General features: G+C 48.5%; 1 protein-coding gene across 4 annotated transcripts in view; it reads left to right on the top strand.

The window, feature by feature from the left end:
- The window catches only part of C15H1orf226 (chromosome 15 C1orf226 homolog), a 264,987-nt gene that overhangs the window by 176,744 nt on the left and 69,798 nt on the right, over positions 1-18,445 (top strand). For all 4 annotated transcript variants that reach the window (XM_047704115.1, XM_047704116.1, XM_047704118.1 and 1 more), the window contains one exon: positions 13,987-14,079. In XM_047704115.1, the coding sequence (XP_047560071.1) occupies positions 13,987-14,079 (93 nt within the window). The remainder of the gene's footprint in view (positions 1-13,986; positions 14,080-18,445) is intronic.

The following is an 18,445-nucleotide window of genomic DNA, read 5'->3' as shown; positions in this document are numbered from 1 at the left end:
TTTGAGAGAGAGCATGAGCAGAAGGGACGGGCAAAGAGGGAGAGAGAGAAGCAGACTCCCCGCTGAGCAGGGAGCCCGGTGTGGGGCTCGATCCCAGGACCCCAAGATCATGACCCAAACTGAAGGCAAGTGCTTAGCTGATTAAGCCTCCCAGGTGCCCCAAGGTCTTAAATTTTTAAAAGAAAAATTTGAGGTGTCATGATCCTGGGGTCCTGGGATCAAGCCCCAGTCTGGCTCCCTGCTCAGCGAGAAGTCTGCTTCTTCCTCTGCCTTGGCCCGCCGCCCATTCCTGGCTGGTGCTTTTGCTTGCTCTTTAAAATAAATAAAATCTTAAAAAAAAAGTTGACCTCATTTGTCAAATGGAATATTATGTGGAACGCCAACATATTAAACATGAAAGCTGTGTGGGCTGCAGGTGGGGGGACGCACATTTCCGCCTGTGGTTTCTCAGCCCTGAAGAGGTTGCTGAGGCTCTGTCCCAAGCCCAGGGCTCTGCAGAGTCAAGCTTAGATGTCACATGTGTCAGGGAGCAGTTTGGTAGAAGGGAAACTGGCCGCTTTGGGTCCGTTGGCAGAAAGCATTGAATAGCGGGTTTTGAGTCTCTTGTTTAGGCAGTCTGTTGTTTTAGAAAATTTTAGAAAATTTATATATAGTGTTTCAAGAAGATTAGGATCATGGCCGGGTGCATTTTTGGGGCCCTTCCTCACCTTGCAGCATCATCTTCAGGACACCCCTGAAATTAGGGGGAGAAATAGAAAAGACACGAGGCCGAGTTGGAGAGTGCTGGCCAGGGTGAAGTGGGATCATGGGAAAGTGCTCTGAGACTTCCAGAAGGCTGGAGGGCAAGACTCACGTACATGGGTTAGAAGGAACCTCTCTGGGCGGTAATGATGCAGACTGGGGGGACGGTAGGGGGGTGGCTCTGAGAGCAGGTCCCCTGTGTGTGGATTTGGGGACGAGGCTGGTGTTCAGAAGCCGATAGGGCGGTGGGCTAGGTGTTGCCCGGTGGCAGACTCCTGCCTAGGAAATGCCGAAAAAGCATTTCTTTTTTTTTTTTTTTTTTTTAAAGATTTTTAAATTTATTTGACAGAGAGATCACAAGCAGGCAGAGAGGTAGGCAGATAGAAATGGGGAAGCAGGCTCCCTGCCAAGCAGAGAACCCAACGTGGGGATCGATCCCAGGACCCTGAGATCAAGACCCGAGCTGAAGGCAAAGGCTTAAGCCTCTGAGCCACCCAGGCGCCCCCAAAAAAGCATTTCTGCCTGTTGGAGTGTTGGACTTGGCCCTGAGAGCCTGCACATGTAGAGACATCCACTCTTGATTACAGCTCCTGAAGGGGGGGGTGTCTGCCCCGGGGCCACAGAAATGGCCTCCCAAAGGCGCCAGGATACCAGACAGAGTGGAGAAGGCTTGGAGCAGAGCAGTGGAGGGACCTGAGGGTGTCTGTTGCCCCAGCCCAGTGATCCAGCAGGTGTCTGTATGGGCTGGCCGTGGAGGGAGCCCTGGGGCTGGGGAGTCTTCCCCATCTCGTCCAGCTGGTGTGAGGTTCTCCTGGCCTGCACTGTAGGGCACCACAGGAGCCCTCGCTTTTAACCTGGAAAGGAGAGGATCTGGGACCGTCACTGTCGTTTGCACTGCCGTGGGAACAGCGCTCTTGACAGTCTGTTCCTGCCCTGGAGGTGTGGAGTGGGGGGACCCCCTGAAGAGGAGGAGGTCGGAGCATCCCCCAATCCTAATGTTTCATCCAGCCCAGAACGTTTTGGTTTTCATTTTATTTTTTAAATTAATTTAAAACTTAAATTTAAAATGTAAACTAAAAATTTTAAATGTCATTTATTTTTAAAGTTAACAGGGTAAAATCGATTTTATGGTATAGTTTTGTGAATTTTAGCCTCTAGACTCTAGTGGCCGTGACCACAATCAGGGTGTAGCACTGTCTCCGTCACCCCCTTCTCCCTGGTGCTGTCCCTTTGTGGCCGTACTCTCTCCCCAGCCCTAACCCTTGGCAACTACCCCTTTGTTCTCTGTCACCAGTTTTGCCTTGAGGTTGGCCTATAACTGGATTGTATACCTGGATGTAACCTTTAAGTCTGCCTTTTGCATTCAAAGCGTAATATCTTTGAGATGCTTCCAGGTTTTGTGGGAATCAGTAGTTCATCTTCATCTGTTAGTTTTTTTTTTAACCTTCCAACCAATTTACCATTTTTTTTTTAAGTTTTTAAATTTCCATTAGTAAACACAGTGTCGTGTTAGTTTCAGGTGTGCTGTTTAGTGCTTCGTCCCCGGGTGGTCCTTACAAGAGCCTCCTTCATCCCCATCACCTGTTCCCCCACCCCCCCCCCCTCTGGTGACCAGCAGTGTGTTCTCTAGAGTGAAGAGGCTGTTTCTTGGTCTCTCTCTCTCCCTCCCCCCCAACCTCTTTGCTCGTTTGTTTTGTTTCTTAAGTTCCACATATGAGTGAAATCATATGGTATTTGTCTTTCTCTCGCTGACTTATTTCAGTCAGTGTCAGACCCTTTAGCTCCATCCATGTTGTTGCAAATGGCAAGATTTCAGTCTTTTTTTTTTAATTTATTTGTCAAAGAGAGAGAAAGCACAAGCAGGCAGAGTGGCAGGCAGAGGCAGAGAGAGAAGCAGGCTCCCCACTGAGCAAGGACCACAATGCGGGACTCGATCCCAGGACCCTGGGATCACGACCTGAGCTGAAGCAGCGGCTTAACCGACTGAGCCACCCAGGCATCCCAGATTTCACTCTCTTTGACAGCTGAGTAATATTCCGTTGTGTATACACACCACGTCTTCTTTATCCATTCATCTGCTGATGGACACTTGGGCTCTTTCCATGACTTGGCTATTGTGGATGCTGCTGCTGGAAGTATCAGGGTGCATGTATACCTTTGAATTAGTATTTTTCTATTCTTTGGGTAAAGACTTAGTAGCACAATTGCAGGATTGTAGGGTAGCTCTATTTTTAACTTTTCGAGGAAACTCCATACCATTTTCTGGAATGGGTGCACCAGTTTTCATTCCCACCTGTGATTTTTTTTTTTTTTTTAATAACGATACACCTCAAACTTGAACTACATATTTTCCTTATTATTTTTTATTATATTCCATTATATAGATGTACCACAGTTTATTTACTTGCTGGAAGGATATTGGGTTGTTTCTAATTTTAGTGATTATAAATAGAGCTGCTAGCGTTTCCTGTATGAGTTTTTGTGGGAACATAAGTTTTTCTTTCTTTGGGTAAATACCTAGCTGAGCTATCACTGGCCATATGGTAAGCATATGTGTAACGTTAGGAGAAACTGCTCAACCATTTTCCAGAATGGGTGTGTTATTTGACATTTCCATCAGCAGCCTACAAGAGGCCCAGTTGTGTTCCATCCTCTCTAGTGCTTGGTGGTAGTACCATTTATTTTTATTTTTTTACTTTAGCTATTCTAATTAGTACAGAGTGGGATCTCCTCGTGGTCCCATTTACATGTCCCTAATGGCTAATGATGTTGAGCATCTTATCATGGGAAGCCATTATTCCTGCCTTGGGGGACTGTGCTGTTGTCTTAGGGAGCTGTGATGATGTCTGGACACAGCTCAGTAGGCCCTTGGATGCCGACTTCAGAAGTTCCAGTGCACAAAAATAATATGCCCTCCTTTCCTAGGCAAGACTCACTGTGGTTATGGTTCCTCCTGTCAGACAGCAACTCTGAACTAACCTCCAGACCTTGTTGGCTTCTTTTCATGTGCTTCTTGGCCTTCGTATGTCCTCTAAAGAAGTTCTGTTGGTCTCTTGCCCAGTTTTTACTTAGAATTTTTTTTAATGAGTTTTGGTGTTCCTTAGATATTTTGGATGTGTCTTTTGTCAGATATGTAACTTGCAAATATCATCTCCCGGTTGTAGCTTGTCTTTTTCTTCAAGTCAAACTGGCTTCCACAGAACAGAAGTTTTTAAAATTTTGATGAAGTCCAATTTATCAGAACATTTTCTTTGCCGGTTCATGTTTTTGGTGTCAGGCCTAAGTATTCGGTATAATGACCTGTAACCTGCTGGTAATGGGCTGGAAGGGACGATAAAGTTGAGTGGAGGTTATGGGATGTGCCTGCTGATGGGATGGCCAGCATTCATCTCTTACCCCTCTTTGCCTCTTGGTTCCTCTGGGTCTGTTGCATCTCACTCTAGTACCTTAGAACCACCTGGGGAGCTTTTAAAAAATCCCAGTGTCCAGGCTGCACACCACACCAATGAAATCAGAATTTCTGGGGGTGGGATCCGGATACTGGGGATTTCGTCAGCATCCCAAATGGTCCCATTGCATGGCCAGGGTGGAGAACCTTTGCTGTGCTTCGTGATCCCTTGGACCTGGAGGAAATATTGCCACCTGCTGACAGTAGGAAATTATTATGCTTGGAAACAAGTCAGTAACTCTTCAGACTGTCCTCCCTTCTGGGAACTTGTGCCCTGGATACTGTTTTTTTTTTTTTTTTTAATCCTTTTTGTCTATTAGAGTTTGATTTTTGGCCATCAAAGGTGGGCTGTTTATGAGAAACACCCTCTCTCAATTTTTAATGTAACCAGGATAATAATATTACAACTGGTGGGAATCATAAAATACTAGGATAAAAACAAAACCCTGGGTGGCTCAGTGGGTTAAGCCGCTGCCTTCGGCTCAGGTCATGATCTCAGGGTCCTGGGATCGAGTCCCGCATCGGGCTCTCTGCTCAGCAGGGAGCCTGCTTCCCTCTCTCTCTCTCTGCCTGCCTCTCCGTCTACTTGTGATCTCTCTCTGTCAAATAAATAAATAAAATCTTTAAAAAAATTAAAAACAAAAAACAAAACAAAACAAAAACCCTTAGAGATCATTCGTTCAGACAGTTAAAGTTTCCAAATACCTTTTGGGCATATACGCACGCTCTAGACCCTTGCTACTCAAAGTGTGGTCCTCGGACTGGAGCACCAGCATCCCCCGGAACCTTGTTTAGAAATGCATCCATGCCCCACCTCCCACCTCCCCAGCCTGTAACTTCGGAAGATCCACGTGACTCACGTGGGTGAGTCAGGTTTGAGAAGCACCACGTTAGAGAATCACAGGTGGAAGCTTCTGGGAGTAGATCTCAGACTCCTCACGAGAAACTGCTTTTCAAACACAACTGTTGCTGCCCTCTTAAAGGCTGAGTGATCCCTTGACAGAGACAACACTGTTACTCCAAGAACCCTCCCAACTCCTCCTCCTCAAGTAGTGTCTTTAGGTCTCCCAAGAGTGACCCTTTCCCTCCCATCTTCCATTATACCACGAACATTCATCGCAGTCCCCTATCTGCCCACTGTGTCCCCCCTTAAACCCGAGAACGTCCGACCCTCATGGGTGAGTGCAAACACAGGCGTCTCAAATCTCTCCTCGCCTCTGCATGGTGCAGATGGGGCTAAGCCCAGGAGGGAGAGCCCTGGAACAAAGACTTAGGAGAGGCAAGGAGGGGGGAAGCCTCATGTGTGCTCACCGGTACGCTGTCCCTGTTGAAAGCATCGCTACTTTTTCCAGGCAGAGGATTGAGAGATTGCTTATTTATCCTGCTTCTCTGTCTCTATGGGAAATTTTTTTAAAAGATTTTATTTATTTATTTATTTGTCAGAGAGAAAGAGAGAGAGAGAGAACACAAGTAGGCAGAGTGGCAAGCAGAGGCAGAGAGAGAAGCAGGCTCCCCGCTGAGGAAGGAGCGCGATGTGGTACTTGATCCCAGCACCCTGGGATCATGACCTGAGCTGAAGGCAGTGGCTTAACCGACTGAGCCACCCAGGCATCCTTCTACAGGAATTTTATCAGCGCATTTTCTTCATTCTTACAGCCCAGTACTAGGTCTATGTTCCTGGTCTTTCTTGGGGTTCCCCTTTCTGCTCTCGGTCCTTTTGGAATCTTCGGTGCTGGTGCCGGGATTGATGTTCAGCCTCTGCCCCTCTGCTTTGCGCTTCTTTCAAAACCCTAAAGCATGTGACCCCCACCAAGCTTTCTGTGCAAAACTCTAATAATTTGTTCTCCAGTTGAGAACCCTCCCCTGTCCATTGCACGCTTTCTCCCTTCCACTCTCTTCCCTTGCTTCTGGGTCGGGCGTGGGCCCATCCACGCACACTCGCTGCAAGGGTGGATATGGTGTCTGTCGCACTGAGAATTGGGAAGAGTCTTGGACGTAATCCAGCCCAGCACCCTCATTTCACAGAAGGAAAGGGAGGTTCCCAGAGAGGTTAAATGTTCCACTCAAGGTCACACAGCTAAGAGCACAAGCCTGGCTTCTTGGGGAACCCTTATAACCCTCGATGCGAAGGGTTTCATTTAACTTTACAAGGTGGCTGTGGGATGCTCATAGCTCATGACAAGGTTGCCCGGGGAGGTCACGGTGCATGATCGATGTCTTTCTTTTAAAGATACCTTAGAAAGATCAAAGGATTCAGTATTGTCTCATAACCCATTTGGATCTGAGGAAGAAAACCCTTAAATCTTCCATTCACGGCTTTCTTAATACTAGCAGACCTCTTCTCCCGGTTGCATGTCTGTCTGTCTGTGTGTAGGGACGAGTTACACTGTTGAAGCATTTTTTCTTTCTTCCTCTGAAAGGCTAGTTTAACATTCCTGTCTTCCCAATTACGAGCCTCACCGTTTAGAGGAGCATCTGGGTTGATACTAGAGGGGAAGGCAGAATTGGTCCTATGGGTCACAGCTTCTTAATTCGTGGCTCTTCACCCACCTCTGCCTCGGGTTTTGCTCAGAAGGTGCTACTAGGTATTTCTAACGTGCCATGAGCGCCGGCGGAGGGGAAAGCAACCCGAGAGCAGGAGCTTATTACTACTGCTGGCTCTTATCCTGCTCCATAAATCACCCCTGCGAGGCCCCTTAATCATTCGGGTTGTCGTTCAGCTCCCCATGACCTGGAAAAAGTGATGGCTGTATTTCTCTCCCCTGGGAGCAGGCACACTCACGGGCTCCCCTGAGTACACAGCCCCAGATCGCCTGCCCTCGAGGCTTTGCTGCCGCCCGCCACCGGGGCCTGCTGGATATGTCCCCAGCCAGCTTGCCGGTCTCCTGACCCTGCAGATGCTTCCTCCCCTGGAACATTTGTGTCTGGGTCGACCTTTCGCCCCTTCCTCGCTGTTCCAAACATCGAGAACTTGGATATTTCCTGCCCCAAACCCTGCCTATGTTCAGAGGGTCCCCTTGCCACATTTTCATGACCTCGTTGGCATTCTGCACCCTTCCCAGGTCACTGACCTGTGTCCCTGGGTGTGGAACAGGGTAGGAAGCAACTGAGGAAATGAGAGCAGCCAGTGTGAGTGGTGTGGGAAAGAATTGGGGGGGAGGGGCATCGCAGGCTTTCCACTGAGCCGCCTGAGAATGTTCCAGATTCTGTAAAGTTGGTTTCTTCCTTTCTTTCTTTTTTTTTAATTTATTTATATATATACATTTATTTATTTATATACATTTATTCTTTCTTTTTTTTTAAAGATTTTATTTATTTGACAGAGAGAGCACAAGTAGGCAGAGAGGCAGGCAGAGGGAGAGGGGGAAGCAGGCTCCCTGCTGAGCAGAGAGCTTGGTGCGTGGCTCGATCCCAGGACCCTGAGACCATAACCTGAGCCCAGGGCAGAGGCTTAAGCCACTGAGCCACCCAGGGTCCCCGTGAAGTTAGTTTCTAATTCTTCCTTCTTTTCTTTGTTGTAAGGTGGGTTGCCTGCACACCAGAGAGCTCATTATGCTTGTATTGGATGTATGGAGGAATGAATGAATCACTTCATTTGCTAGAGCCAGGATCCCGGGCCCGTGAAAAGAACAGATACAACGAAGCTATGAGCACAGGGAGGGGGTCAGAAGATATGGATTCCAGACTTGGGTTTTCTGCTCATGAACCAGAGGAACTTTTTTTCTGGCCATCTTTGGGCAGTGGCTTTCTTCATTCCTAAAACGCGATGTTTGGTCAATGGTTGTGGTTCCGACCATTTTGAACACAAGCATTCCTCTAAAATTTTGTTAATGAAATATTTCAGGGCTACAAAATGCATAAAATGGAATGTAGGAACCACACACCAGAATTCTCTCCCGACAGAATAGTTGGACCTTTAGCTGCCTTTGATTTAGGAAATGTATGACAGCAAAGAGCCACGGTGCATTTCTAAGAATCTGTATTTTAATTGCTAACAGCAGTAGCCATGCTTTAAAACACAGTACCCATATGAACAGGACACACTGATTCCGTCTAACGCGATTCTAGAGGCCAATGCAAATACGAACAAGTTCTTAAAGTACGCTTCCAGGACCCAGAGTGGTGTTTCTAAACAGTGTGATCTCTATTACCACCAGTATTCCCCCAAAAATGCCAACTTCTGGCCCAACCTCAGATCTGCTGAATGAGCATCTCTGAGGGCTGGGTCTGGAATTTTGCTTTTTAAACAAAACAAAACAAAACAAAACAATCAGGTATGCCAAGTGGAATTTAAAACTTGAGTTTCAGATCTCCTGGTCTACAGAGCTGGGTCAATATTTAAGCTCAACATTTATGACACAATGGCAGTGAATTTTCCTTTCTTTAAAAAGTAGCTCCTCTGGTTCCTTTTGAGTATTGTGCAGCTTAGAGAGATTTTACTTATAACCAACTTTCACTTATAGGTCTTGCTAAAATGAGATGCTGGGCTTGAGGTTGATTGATTATTAGGAACTAAATGTCTTCACCTAGTGTTCACAGGAAACTTCACAGGTATTTCAGAATTTGGTTTTAGTCCTGACTATGGTCTTTAGCTTGCTCACATTTCTTTTTTTTATGATTTATATGTTTTTTTTTTAAATTTAAGTTCAATTAATTAATCAGGTAGTGGATTATTAGTTTCAGATGTAGAGTTCATTGATTTGTCAGTCTTATTTATTTACTTAATATTAATAATTAATAATTAAACCTAATTTAGTAATTAATTATATATTATAGTATATATAATATCATATATACTATCATATAAATATTAATATATATTTATTTAATACCCAGTGCTCATCATATCATGTGCCCTCCTTAATGGCCATCAGCCAGTTACCCCATCCCCCCAACACCCCCACTCCAGCAATCCTTAGTTTGTTGCCTATGATTAAGAGTCCCTTAAGGTTTGTCTTCCTCTCTGATTTCTTCTTCTTTTATTTTTCCCTCCCTTCCATTACTATCCTGTTTTGTTCCTTAAATTCCACATATGAGTGAGATCATATGATAATTTTCTCTGATCAAGTTATTTCACTTAGCAAAATACTTTCTGATTCCAGCCACATCATTACAAATGGCAAGATTTCTTTTCTTTTTTTTTTTTTTTGATGTCTGAGTAGCATTCCTTTGTATGTATATATACACCACATCTTCTTTATCCATTCATCTGTCGATGGACACCTGGAGCCTTTTCATAGTTTGGCTATTGTGGACATTGCTGCTATAAACATTGGGGTGCACGTGCCCCTTTGGATCACTACATTTGTATCTTTGAGGTAAATACCTAGTCATGCAATTGCTGGGTTGTAGGGTGGCTCTATTTTCAACTTTTTGAGGAATCTCCATATGATTTTCCAGAGTGGCTGCACCAGCTTGCGTTCCCACCATCAGCGGAAGAGGAGTCGCCTTTCTCTGTCCGCATCCTCACCAACATCTGTCATTTCCTGACATTTTCATTTTAGCTGTTCTGACGGGCGTGAGGTGGGATCTCACTGTGGATTGTAGTTCCCTGATGCCGAGTGACATAGAGTCTTGCTCACATGTCTGTGGCTTCACAAGAATGAGCAGTTCGAGTCACTGTGCTACCCGGTGGGGCCAGGCACTGCCACAGTTCCCGAGCACCTCGTCCCTCATATTTTGGCTGCCCAGGCACAGGAGCTGGAACTTGGAAGCAGGATAGCCCAGGGAACAGAGGTTCCTCTGGTGCCATCAGATGATTGGGAACAGCCTTGATGAATAATGAAAGCTGAATCATTTTATTAAATGAAGTATATGGAGCCAGCAGAAATTAAGATGATTAGCAGTGTGTGTGGAGTAAGGAAGAATTCAGGAAGTCAGATCTTCTCAAAGCCCTTATGCTGATAAAATGGAATCTAGGTTTTAATAACTTCAGTTCATTTATTAATTAACTTCAGGAATGTTTATTTTACCTTTGCGGACCGTGTCATGTTTCCTTCGGGGTCTATGAATAACCACCGTCAACTGACTTCATGAATTTATTTGACATTCCTTTATCACCCTCTCGTGTCCTAGAGCTAGTTTCTTGGGGACAGATAGGTCCTATTTCTTGTTCTCAAAGGGTGGGCCTGGCCTAGCGGGGAGGTCAACAACCAGTCAGTGGGGAGTGATTCTAGAGGCTTGTGGATGGCTGTCGAGTCCCCGATGATGGCTCAGCCCCGGGGGGAGGAATCAGGCTGCAGACCTGCAAGGCTTTGCAGTGCAGAAGGCTCCCAGGATAATTCCAGAAGAAGCAGGAGCCCACCACGCAGGTGGAGGGGGGGCATCCCAGTCACAGGAAAGAGCAACTGGAAGAATGGAAGAGGGGGGCCTGTTCCACGTGCCTGCGGGAGAGGGACAGAAGTAGGAGCAAGCAGAGCTGAAGTGACCCCGCCATGAGGAGGGCTGTATTTCTGTACCGTGTTTACAATTTTCATCTTTTTATTGCGGTAAGATAGACATAACATTTTCCACTTCCACCGTTCTCGAAAACTGCTCTATGGCATTTGCATGCAGCACTCACATTGCCCTGTGACCGTCACCACGCTCCATCTCCCTGCTTCCCCATGTTTCCTGGGTATGGAGTTTTCCTTCTGGAAGCTGAGAAGGTTTCCTCCAGGCTCCCTTGCACGTGAACACCTCCCTCTTCCCCGCCTTCCCTGCACGGGCCCCGCTGCTCAGCACAGCACTCCGTCCCGCCACCAGGTCCCCAGGCTCTGGTGACGGACCCCTGGCACGTTACTGTGGTCTGGAGGGCTTCATCTATCCCTGTGGCGGGGGCCTGGCTGGCAGAGCCAGCACATCGGGTCAGCCTGACCACACGGAGCGGGAGCCTGACTGGTTGGCTTGGCCTCCGGAGCTGGCCTGGGCTCCGCGGGAGGCTGGAGATGGTGCAGACGGCGGCCCCGGGGTCCTGTTTGTTCCTCGCCCCCTGGCAGAGCCGCAGCAGCCTAGCTTTCCATCCTGCAGGACACACGCTTCCTCCTGAGCCTGACCGCCCCGCCCCCCACCAGCCAGAGCACACAGCCTGGGGAAGAGGAGGCTCGTCCCTGTGTCCCTGTGAGCCCCTGCCCTCTGCTCTCCTGGTCACTCCTGTGATCTCCCCTGCCTCCAGGTCAGTCTCGTCTACCCCCACGAGCACAATATCCCGGTTGTCCAAGTGAAGTGCAGTTGCTGTATAAACCGAGTTTCAGGAGAGTAACTGTTCAGCCTTGTGCAGACACTTCATTTCCTTTGATTTCTGGAGTTTCCGGCGGACCTGCAGTTGGAGTATTTCCTCTCGGGCTGGAAAGGGTCAGGGACACCCGCACACCGGGCAGGGGTCAGGGGTGCCGAACGTGAGCAGCCCACGAACTCTTCTAAATGTCACTCGGGCGGTCCTGGCAGCCGTAACGGAGCCCATTTCATGCCTGTCTTGCCCCTGTTTGTATGGAAGCACTCCAGAGCATTCCACCAGCTGCTGTCAGGAGTGATACCTGCTTTGTCATTGTCACTGAGGCTCTGGGGCAGCCATTTTGGTCATGCTTTTACTGGTAGGCCCTGTGCCCACAGAGCCCAGAAGAGCCATCGCGGGGAGGGGGGAGGCTGTGTTCCACGTCTGAAGAGGACATTGAGTTACGTCGTCTCTTCAGATCAGGGTATGAAAAGGCATGTCTTGTCAGGATGTGAGCTCTAGAAACAGTTTCAGATGCGTGGGCCAGGTGCTGGCTGCCTGCCTCCTTGCCAGCCTTGGCTGTGGGGGGAATCTTGACTTTTAAAAACTAGGGACCGGGCAACCAATAGGGAGGTGGATCCAATAAGAAAGAGATGATCAGCTGCTACCAGATTCTTCTGGAAATGGAGGACCTCTAAGATGGTTTAGCAGGCAGTGGGCTCTCTAAAACTAGGGCTGGGGGAGGGACATGGCGCCTTCTAGATGTGGACACCTAATACTTCATTGTTATTGCTGGAGAAGCAGAAGGAGGAAGTATGTGGAGCTTGTGAGTGAACTCCTGGAAGAAAGCAAAGACAAGCCACAGAGGACAGGTTCACCTGTCCCAGTGGGCACGGGGCCAAAGTCGGTCACTGGCAGGTTCCTGTGCTGGCTCTCCCACCCGAGGTCATTTCTGTTCATCGAACACTGTACCTGCACAGAAGGCGTAGTCAGGGGACTCGCCGTGGATCACAGCCAGGTCCTGCGGCGCATGCCAAACACGCTGTGGCCTTCAGCGGCTGACAGCTGCCGCCCTAGAGAGGGATCAGGTGCGTGGCCGAGGCCTGAGCCACACGCTGGTCTGACACGCTTCTCCTCCCGTGCGTGCTGTCAGACACGCTCCGAAGCAAAGTCTGAGCTTGCTGTTTTCTTTCTCCACACGCCTGCCGCTCTGGTTTGCTTTTCTTTCAAGCTCCCCTTGGCAAAAAGGACAACTGTTGACAGGGTAGGAAGAGTGACCACCAGAGCGCAGAGTGATATATGTTGCTGTCACCGGAAACTCAAATCCGCCGTAAGCCAGAACCTGCCCTCACAATGGAAAGAAAAACCTCTGGCTGCGGTTAGGTCATGTCCTTGTCTGCAGGCGGCAGCCAGCCTGGGGGTATCAGCACAGACTGTGCCACGGGGTAGGATTGGCTCGGATTGCGGGGGAAGGGACAGAAGGCAGGCAGGGTAGGAAGCTCTATGTTGAATCCTTAAAATCAGAGTATTGGCCCATAGAAGGTTCTGGATTTCTAATGAGACTGTTCAAAGTAGGTTATGTTTTCATCTCATTAGGATGTATTGGGTTCATTTCTAGTTAGAAATAATTAGGTTCTAGATGTGCCCGTGAGGAGCTGAATGCCGTGCCAAGCTTGGCTGGTGGCGTGCTGGGAGAGCGTGTTGCGTATAAAAAGTCCCAGAGAAGAGGGGCTGCAGGTTGGAGTAGAGATTTGGCTCTGGGTCTTGTGTTTTCATTGTTTAACCTATAGCCCAGATGTTTTACTAGCTTGGTGGGGAAATTTGCTACGAGCTTCTCCCAAGATGGGGACCCGATGAAAATAACTTTAATAAACTGGGCCAGTGCTCACGATGCAGTTCAGTGAGGACAATGTAGAACTATACCGGCCATCACAGATGTCTGCACAGGCATAAGAAATGGCTAGGAATGAGCAAATGTAACAGAGAATGTCTGAGGATGGGGATGAGGCCGGTGTCCGTCAGCAGCATAGGGACCCATAGGGGTTGTGAGGCAGTGCCCTCCCTCGTAACCACCATTAGTCAGATCCCTTCTAGAATACTCTCCAGAATATTTCAGGCTAATAGAGCTGTGGGTAGACTTGGATAGTGACCTACGGATAAAGGAATTTGAGACTTGAACTTACAGAGAGTAACTTAGAACTCGTGATTTTTTTAATATGTGAAAAAACCCACAACAGCCCTGATCTGAAGACTGGTAGCAGCTCTTCCTAATCCTCAGTGAAGATGGAATTGAGTTTCCACAGCGTTTGCGTAGACACAGGAAAAACCTGTCAGTGGAGGTTGTTGAACATCAGAATGAGATTTTGAGGGAAGATTCTGGGTTTCCGATGACGTTTTGAAGGTGGGCTCTGTCTTCAGCTCGTTAGGATGGATTACCCCATTCCACGGTCATCCCTGGTGGCCAGGTGCTGACCCCGAGACACCCACCTGCCTTTACATCCCCTGAGAATCCGTCTGTGGCCGCCTCCTGGGGCGTGAGCTAGTTGGGGCCTCGCAGGTACGCTGACCTGACTGGACTGTGCTTTTTTCTCTCCTCCCCCTGCAGTATGAGTTCAAAGCCAAGAACATCAAGAAGAAGAAGGTGAGCATTATGGTTTCGGTGGATGGAGTGAAAGTGATTCTGAAGAAGAAGAAGAAGGTAAGGGGCTCTGACCCAGAAACTAGTGAGGAGGGGGGCATGGAAGGTGGGCGTGGGATGCCTTGTCTTTGCTAGGCCGCTCCCTGGACAGAATTCTTCCTCGTCTGGTGAATGGTCTTGCTCAGGGCAGCAGCAGTGTTGAGAGGCCGCGGTTGCAGCAGAAGAGGTAGAGGCCGGTGGCCTCCGCAGCCCAACGGCTCCATGTCCTGGCGTCCGGTGGGCAAACAGGGCTCCACCTCCTGCCATCCTTGCATTTTGTCACCTGGACCTTGGAGTCTTGATCTTAGGAAGTACTTGAAATTCAACGTGATGACAGTCAGAGGGTTTGGCAGGAGGGTGGATGGGGAGGCTTCCTTAGCAGCTGTCGCCTTCTGTCCTGAATCACCCTCAGTCCCCCAGCCCCACTGTGTGGTCCTGTTGCTGCTGCTTCAGCCCGTCTCTCGGAATAGTCCCTCAAGACCCAACCACCGCTGTTGTTCCGTGTGCAGGAAGCCGGGGCTGTAGCCAAGGTGGGGTGGGGAGGATGGAGCCATTTGGGGGGAGGATGGAGCCATTTGGGGGGAGGATGGAGCCATTTGGGGGGTTCCTCTGAGCTGGGGTGACACAAGAGAGGGGCGAACGTCGCTTAAACCTGTGGCTGTGTTTGTGCTACTTGTACGTGTCGTGGGAGAATGATGTTAACCTCTGGGAAAAGCTAGATGTGCGTACTGGCAGAGGGGAGAGTGTATGTTTCCAGAAGGAAGCGGAAAGGGGCTTTGCGAGATTGAGGATATAGGAGGAGTCCTTTTGTTTCTCTGTTTCTTGACTCTGCTGGTACCTTTCGGATTTAGGATGGCCTTGTTTTACACGTCCAGTTGCGGCACCCTCGCGCAGGGGCACTGTAGTGCCGAGACCCCACAAGCTGCTTTTGGTTCTGAACCCAAGATGCTATTAATTCAGGTGGGACTCGAGGTAGACCCTGAGGGTCAGGATTCTAGACCGTGAAGACGAGTACGTAGTCACAGGCGACATAAACTGGGAGAACCAGGTACCCCAAGCCACAGCATCGTCCCCATTCTGCATATGAGGAAACTGATGTCGAAGAGCCTTAAATATTTTTGCCCAAGATCACACCCCCCGTAAGGACACCTGTGTGCTGAGGTGACACCTGGCAGAGAAGCCAGCTTCCTTCTACTGAGTAATGAGAGCTGAGCTGGAGAAGCGTCTTCCCCAGGGGGCCCGTGGGACCTTGTGACTCATTTTGAAACTCCATCCCTGCTAATTGCTAGTGTGGGTTCCCTCTCCAGTTGGCCTAGACAAGAGGTGATCTAACAGGTCTTTCCTCAATCTGATTCTTTTGATGCCAGGCTTGGGAAAGGGATGCTTCCTGTCTTGTTTTCTCTACCCCTGCCTGGTGTCTGTTTCGGGCGTGCTTGTGATTTGGATAGAGCTTGTAAGCACAGCGTTCATTTCTGTCACCTGGGAAGCTGGGTGCACATTCACAGTGGTCAGCCTCTGTGTCGTTTGGTTCCCTCAGGGCCGGCCCCTGATATCTGAGGGCTCACACCACCTCGCCGTCTGCGTGTCTGTCTCTGTGTAGAGAACGGAGAGAGGCCGAGTGCAGATGTGCCACGCTTGTCTCCAAGGAAATGGAACAGTCTGCAGATGTCTGACGGCCATCCTCATCAAGGTTAAGAACTAGAGCTCTTGCCAGTGGCTGAGGGTTTAGAAAAGGTCACAGCTGATAATGAGCCATGGGCACAGTAGAGGTCCAGCCTGACATTCTCAATGGATTCCTCAGTGTCTGGGCTGCCCTCCATGGTCAAAATGTTGACTCGTCCTCTCTGCCTGCAAACACATTGACTTTCCCCGGGTTAGTGTGCATGCTGGAGGGAGCCCTTCGCTAAGAAGAGAAGACCTGGGTCCTCGTCCTGGCTCTTCGCTACCTGGCTGTGGGGTCATAGGCAGGTTATTTTGCCTCTCTGAGCTAAACTATCAAGAGTTGGATCAGGGGGCACCTGGGTGGCTCAGTGGGTTGAGCCTCTGCCTTCTGCTTAGGTCATGATCTCAGGGTCCTGGGATCGAGCCCCACATTGGGCTCTCTGCTCAGCAGGGAGCCTGCTTCCCCCTCTCTCTCTGCCTGCCTCTCTGCCTACTTGTGATCTCTGTCTGTCAAATAAGTAAATAAAATCTTAAAAAAAAAAAAAAGAGTTGGATCAGGTGATTACTTTCACCTCGCCCGCCGGGATGCTCTGCGCTGCTTGGGTGTGTGGGTCACCTGTCCTTACGTAGGTCCTGAGAGCCCCCTGGGCTAGAAAAAAAGCAGACCCTAGAGGCCAAGTGGGTTTGTGCATTGTTGCCTCCTGATTCTCTCGGGCAGGCTGGGACCTGCTTGCCTGTCTATGCTTGGTGAATAGTGGGATGCTTTCTGCCCGGGGTGGGGGTGGGGATTGCAGAGAAGGCATGTTTTTAGGGATTCCCTGCCCTCCCAATAACTTCTTAAGGATGGGGCCATTGTGGTAAGCCCAGCACTTATTCGGGGACCTGGCCCGTTTGGTGTGTTTTCAATTATTGTGGTTGTTGGCTCACTGGATGAGTGAGCGTGATTTGTGATGATGTCCTCAAATTGGGAAGAACTAAGTACTTAGCAGTTGGATCAAATGAAGTCTCGTTTGATTCTTGTGGCTCTCACATTCCCTCCCTCTTTTCTGCTCTTGTCCATTTGCCCGTTTGAAGACACAAGGAGAGCCTTTCCCAAGCTCCGGAAGGCCTCAATGGGAGTCGTTCACTTCAGTGGTGCTCTCAGCTGGACCTGCTCAGGGGCCTGATTCCAGGACAGACCATAGCCAGATATTTTACGATCATCTCTCACTGAGATATAAACTATATCTTTTCGGTTATGTTAACAAGCATCTAAAAATGCTGTCGTCCTGAACTGATGCCAGCAGGTAATGAATCTCAATTTCCCTGGACTCTTGGTTGAGGTTTGTGCTGTGAACCCCACTATTAAGGGGCTTTGTCAGCTCCTAATCAGTTCGTTTCCTTCAACTCCCAGCCAGACCCAAGTAATTAGCTTTGCTGTGTATATAATAATGATCATTTATTATAACCCTGGAGTCCCACTACAGTGCTATTTGCTAGGGAGTGGGCTTCCAAATAAGAAAGATTAGTCTTGAACTTCATCCAAAGGGTTTTTCTATGAAAGGATCTGAAAGGCCTCAGTTTCACATGATAGCTCTTGTATTCCAGTAACTGGATTAGGATCTCCTAAGGCTCTCCTAACATCCTACAAAGGCTCCTTCATAATCATTGTGTGTCTACCATGTTCAAGGAACTGAGTAGGATCCATGAGGGTATTAGACATGGACCCTTTCCAGCAAAATTATTTTTAATGGCATTATCTGCACACGTGGGTCTACTACAGCTCCTACAGATGTGCATTAGAATTATTTATCTCTTTTCCCCCATGGGCTAAGCCTTTAGGGGCAGGGACCCTGTCTTCTTTCTAATTCTGTTTCATTTGTTTGGGAAGGTAGAAGAACAGAGGGATCAAACTCATGAGAGTAATTACATGCAAAGATGGTAATGAGAGCAGCTAAAAATAGTAGCTAACGCTGGTATTGGACACCTGCCATTTGCTGGGCCCGTTTGATGTTCTGTATGCTTATTAATTGGTCATAACCACTCTGTGACGTAGGTACCGTCCTTAGGCTCGTTTCGTGAAAGAAGATTGAACAACTTGCCCAAGACCTTACATCCCATCAGAGGTGACGTCAAGGTCTGAATCGGGTCTGTCTCCCTCAAATAAGTAGGTTCTTCCCACCACTGTGTTGCCATGTGTCCACTCATCTCTTCAGGCTGCTCAGAGAAAAGCTTCTCTATAGGAAATGCCTCATTAACCCGAGGTCTTTAACTTCTAGCCTGTACTCTGTCACCAGGATAGCACATCGCAGGAGAACTAGTTTCCTGCCCAAAGAGTAGCTTTAGTTATTCTGGAAACATAGACGTCAAAGCTAATTGCATAAGAAAAGGGGCAGGAAGAATGGTAGAACCAGAATTCAGGAGAAAGAACTTCAGGAACGATTGAGTCTGCTCCCATGGTTGGTTGGGTTTTGGTAACAGAGGACAGGAGAGGCCCTGTGACTGTCCCAGGGTCACCCACACAGATACTGATGGAGCCAGGACCAAACTTGGTCCAGTTCTCCTCCTACCATGTCATGTTTCTAGGCTCCCTTTATCGTCTGCTCATTTTAAAGCACACACATTAGGAATTATGTACATTGTGTGAGGATTTATGAACACTGCAGTTTTGAGATGTGTTACCTGTATCCATAGGTGATGTCTGAAGATAAGGGATTGCTCTATTTTCAGACTAATCCTTTTCTGT

The sequence above is a fragment of the Lutra lutra genome, chromosome 15 (genome assembly GCF_902655055.1).
Source record: "Lutra lutra chromosome 15, mLutLut1.2, whole genome shotgun sequence".
NCBI lineage: Eukaryota > Metazoa > Chordata > Mammalia > Carnivora > Mustelidae > Lutra > Lutra lutra.
The sequence above is the reverse complement of the archived record's forward strand: the minus strand, read 5'-3'. Positions and strand labels throughout refer to the sequence as shown.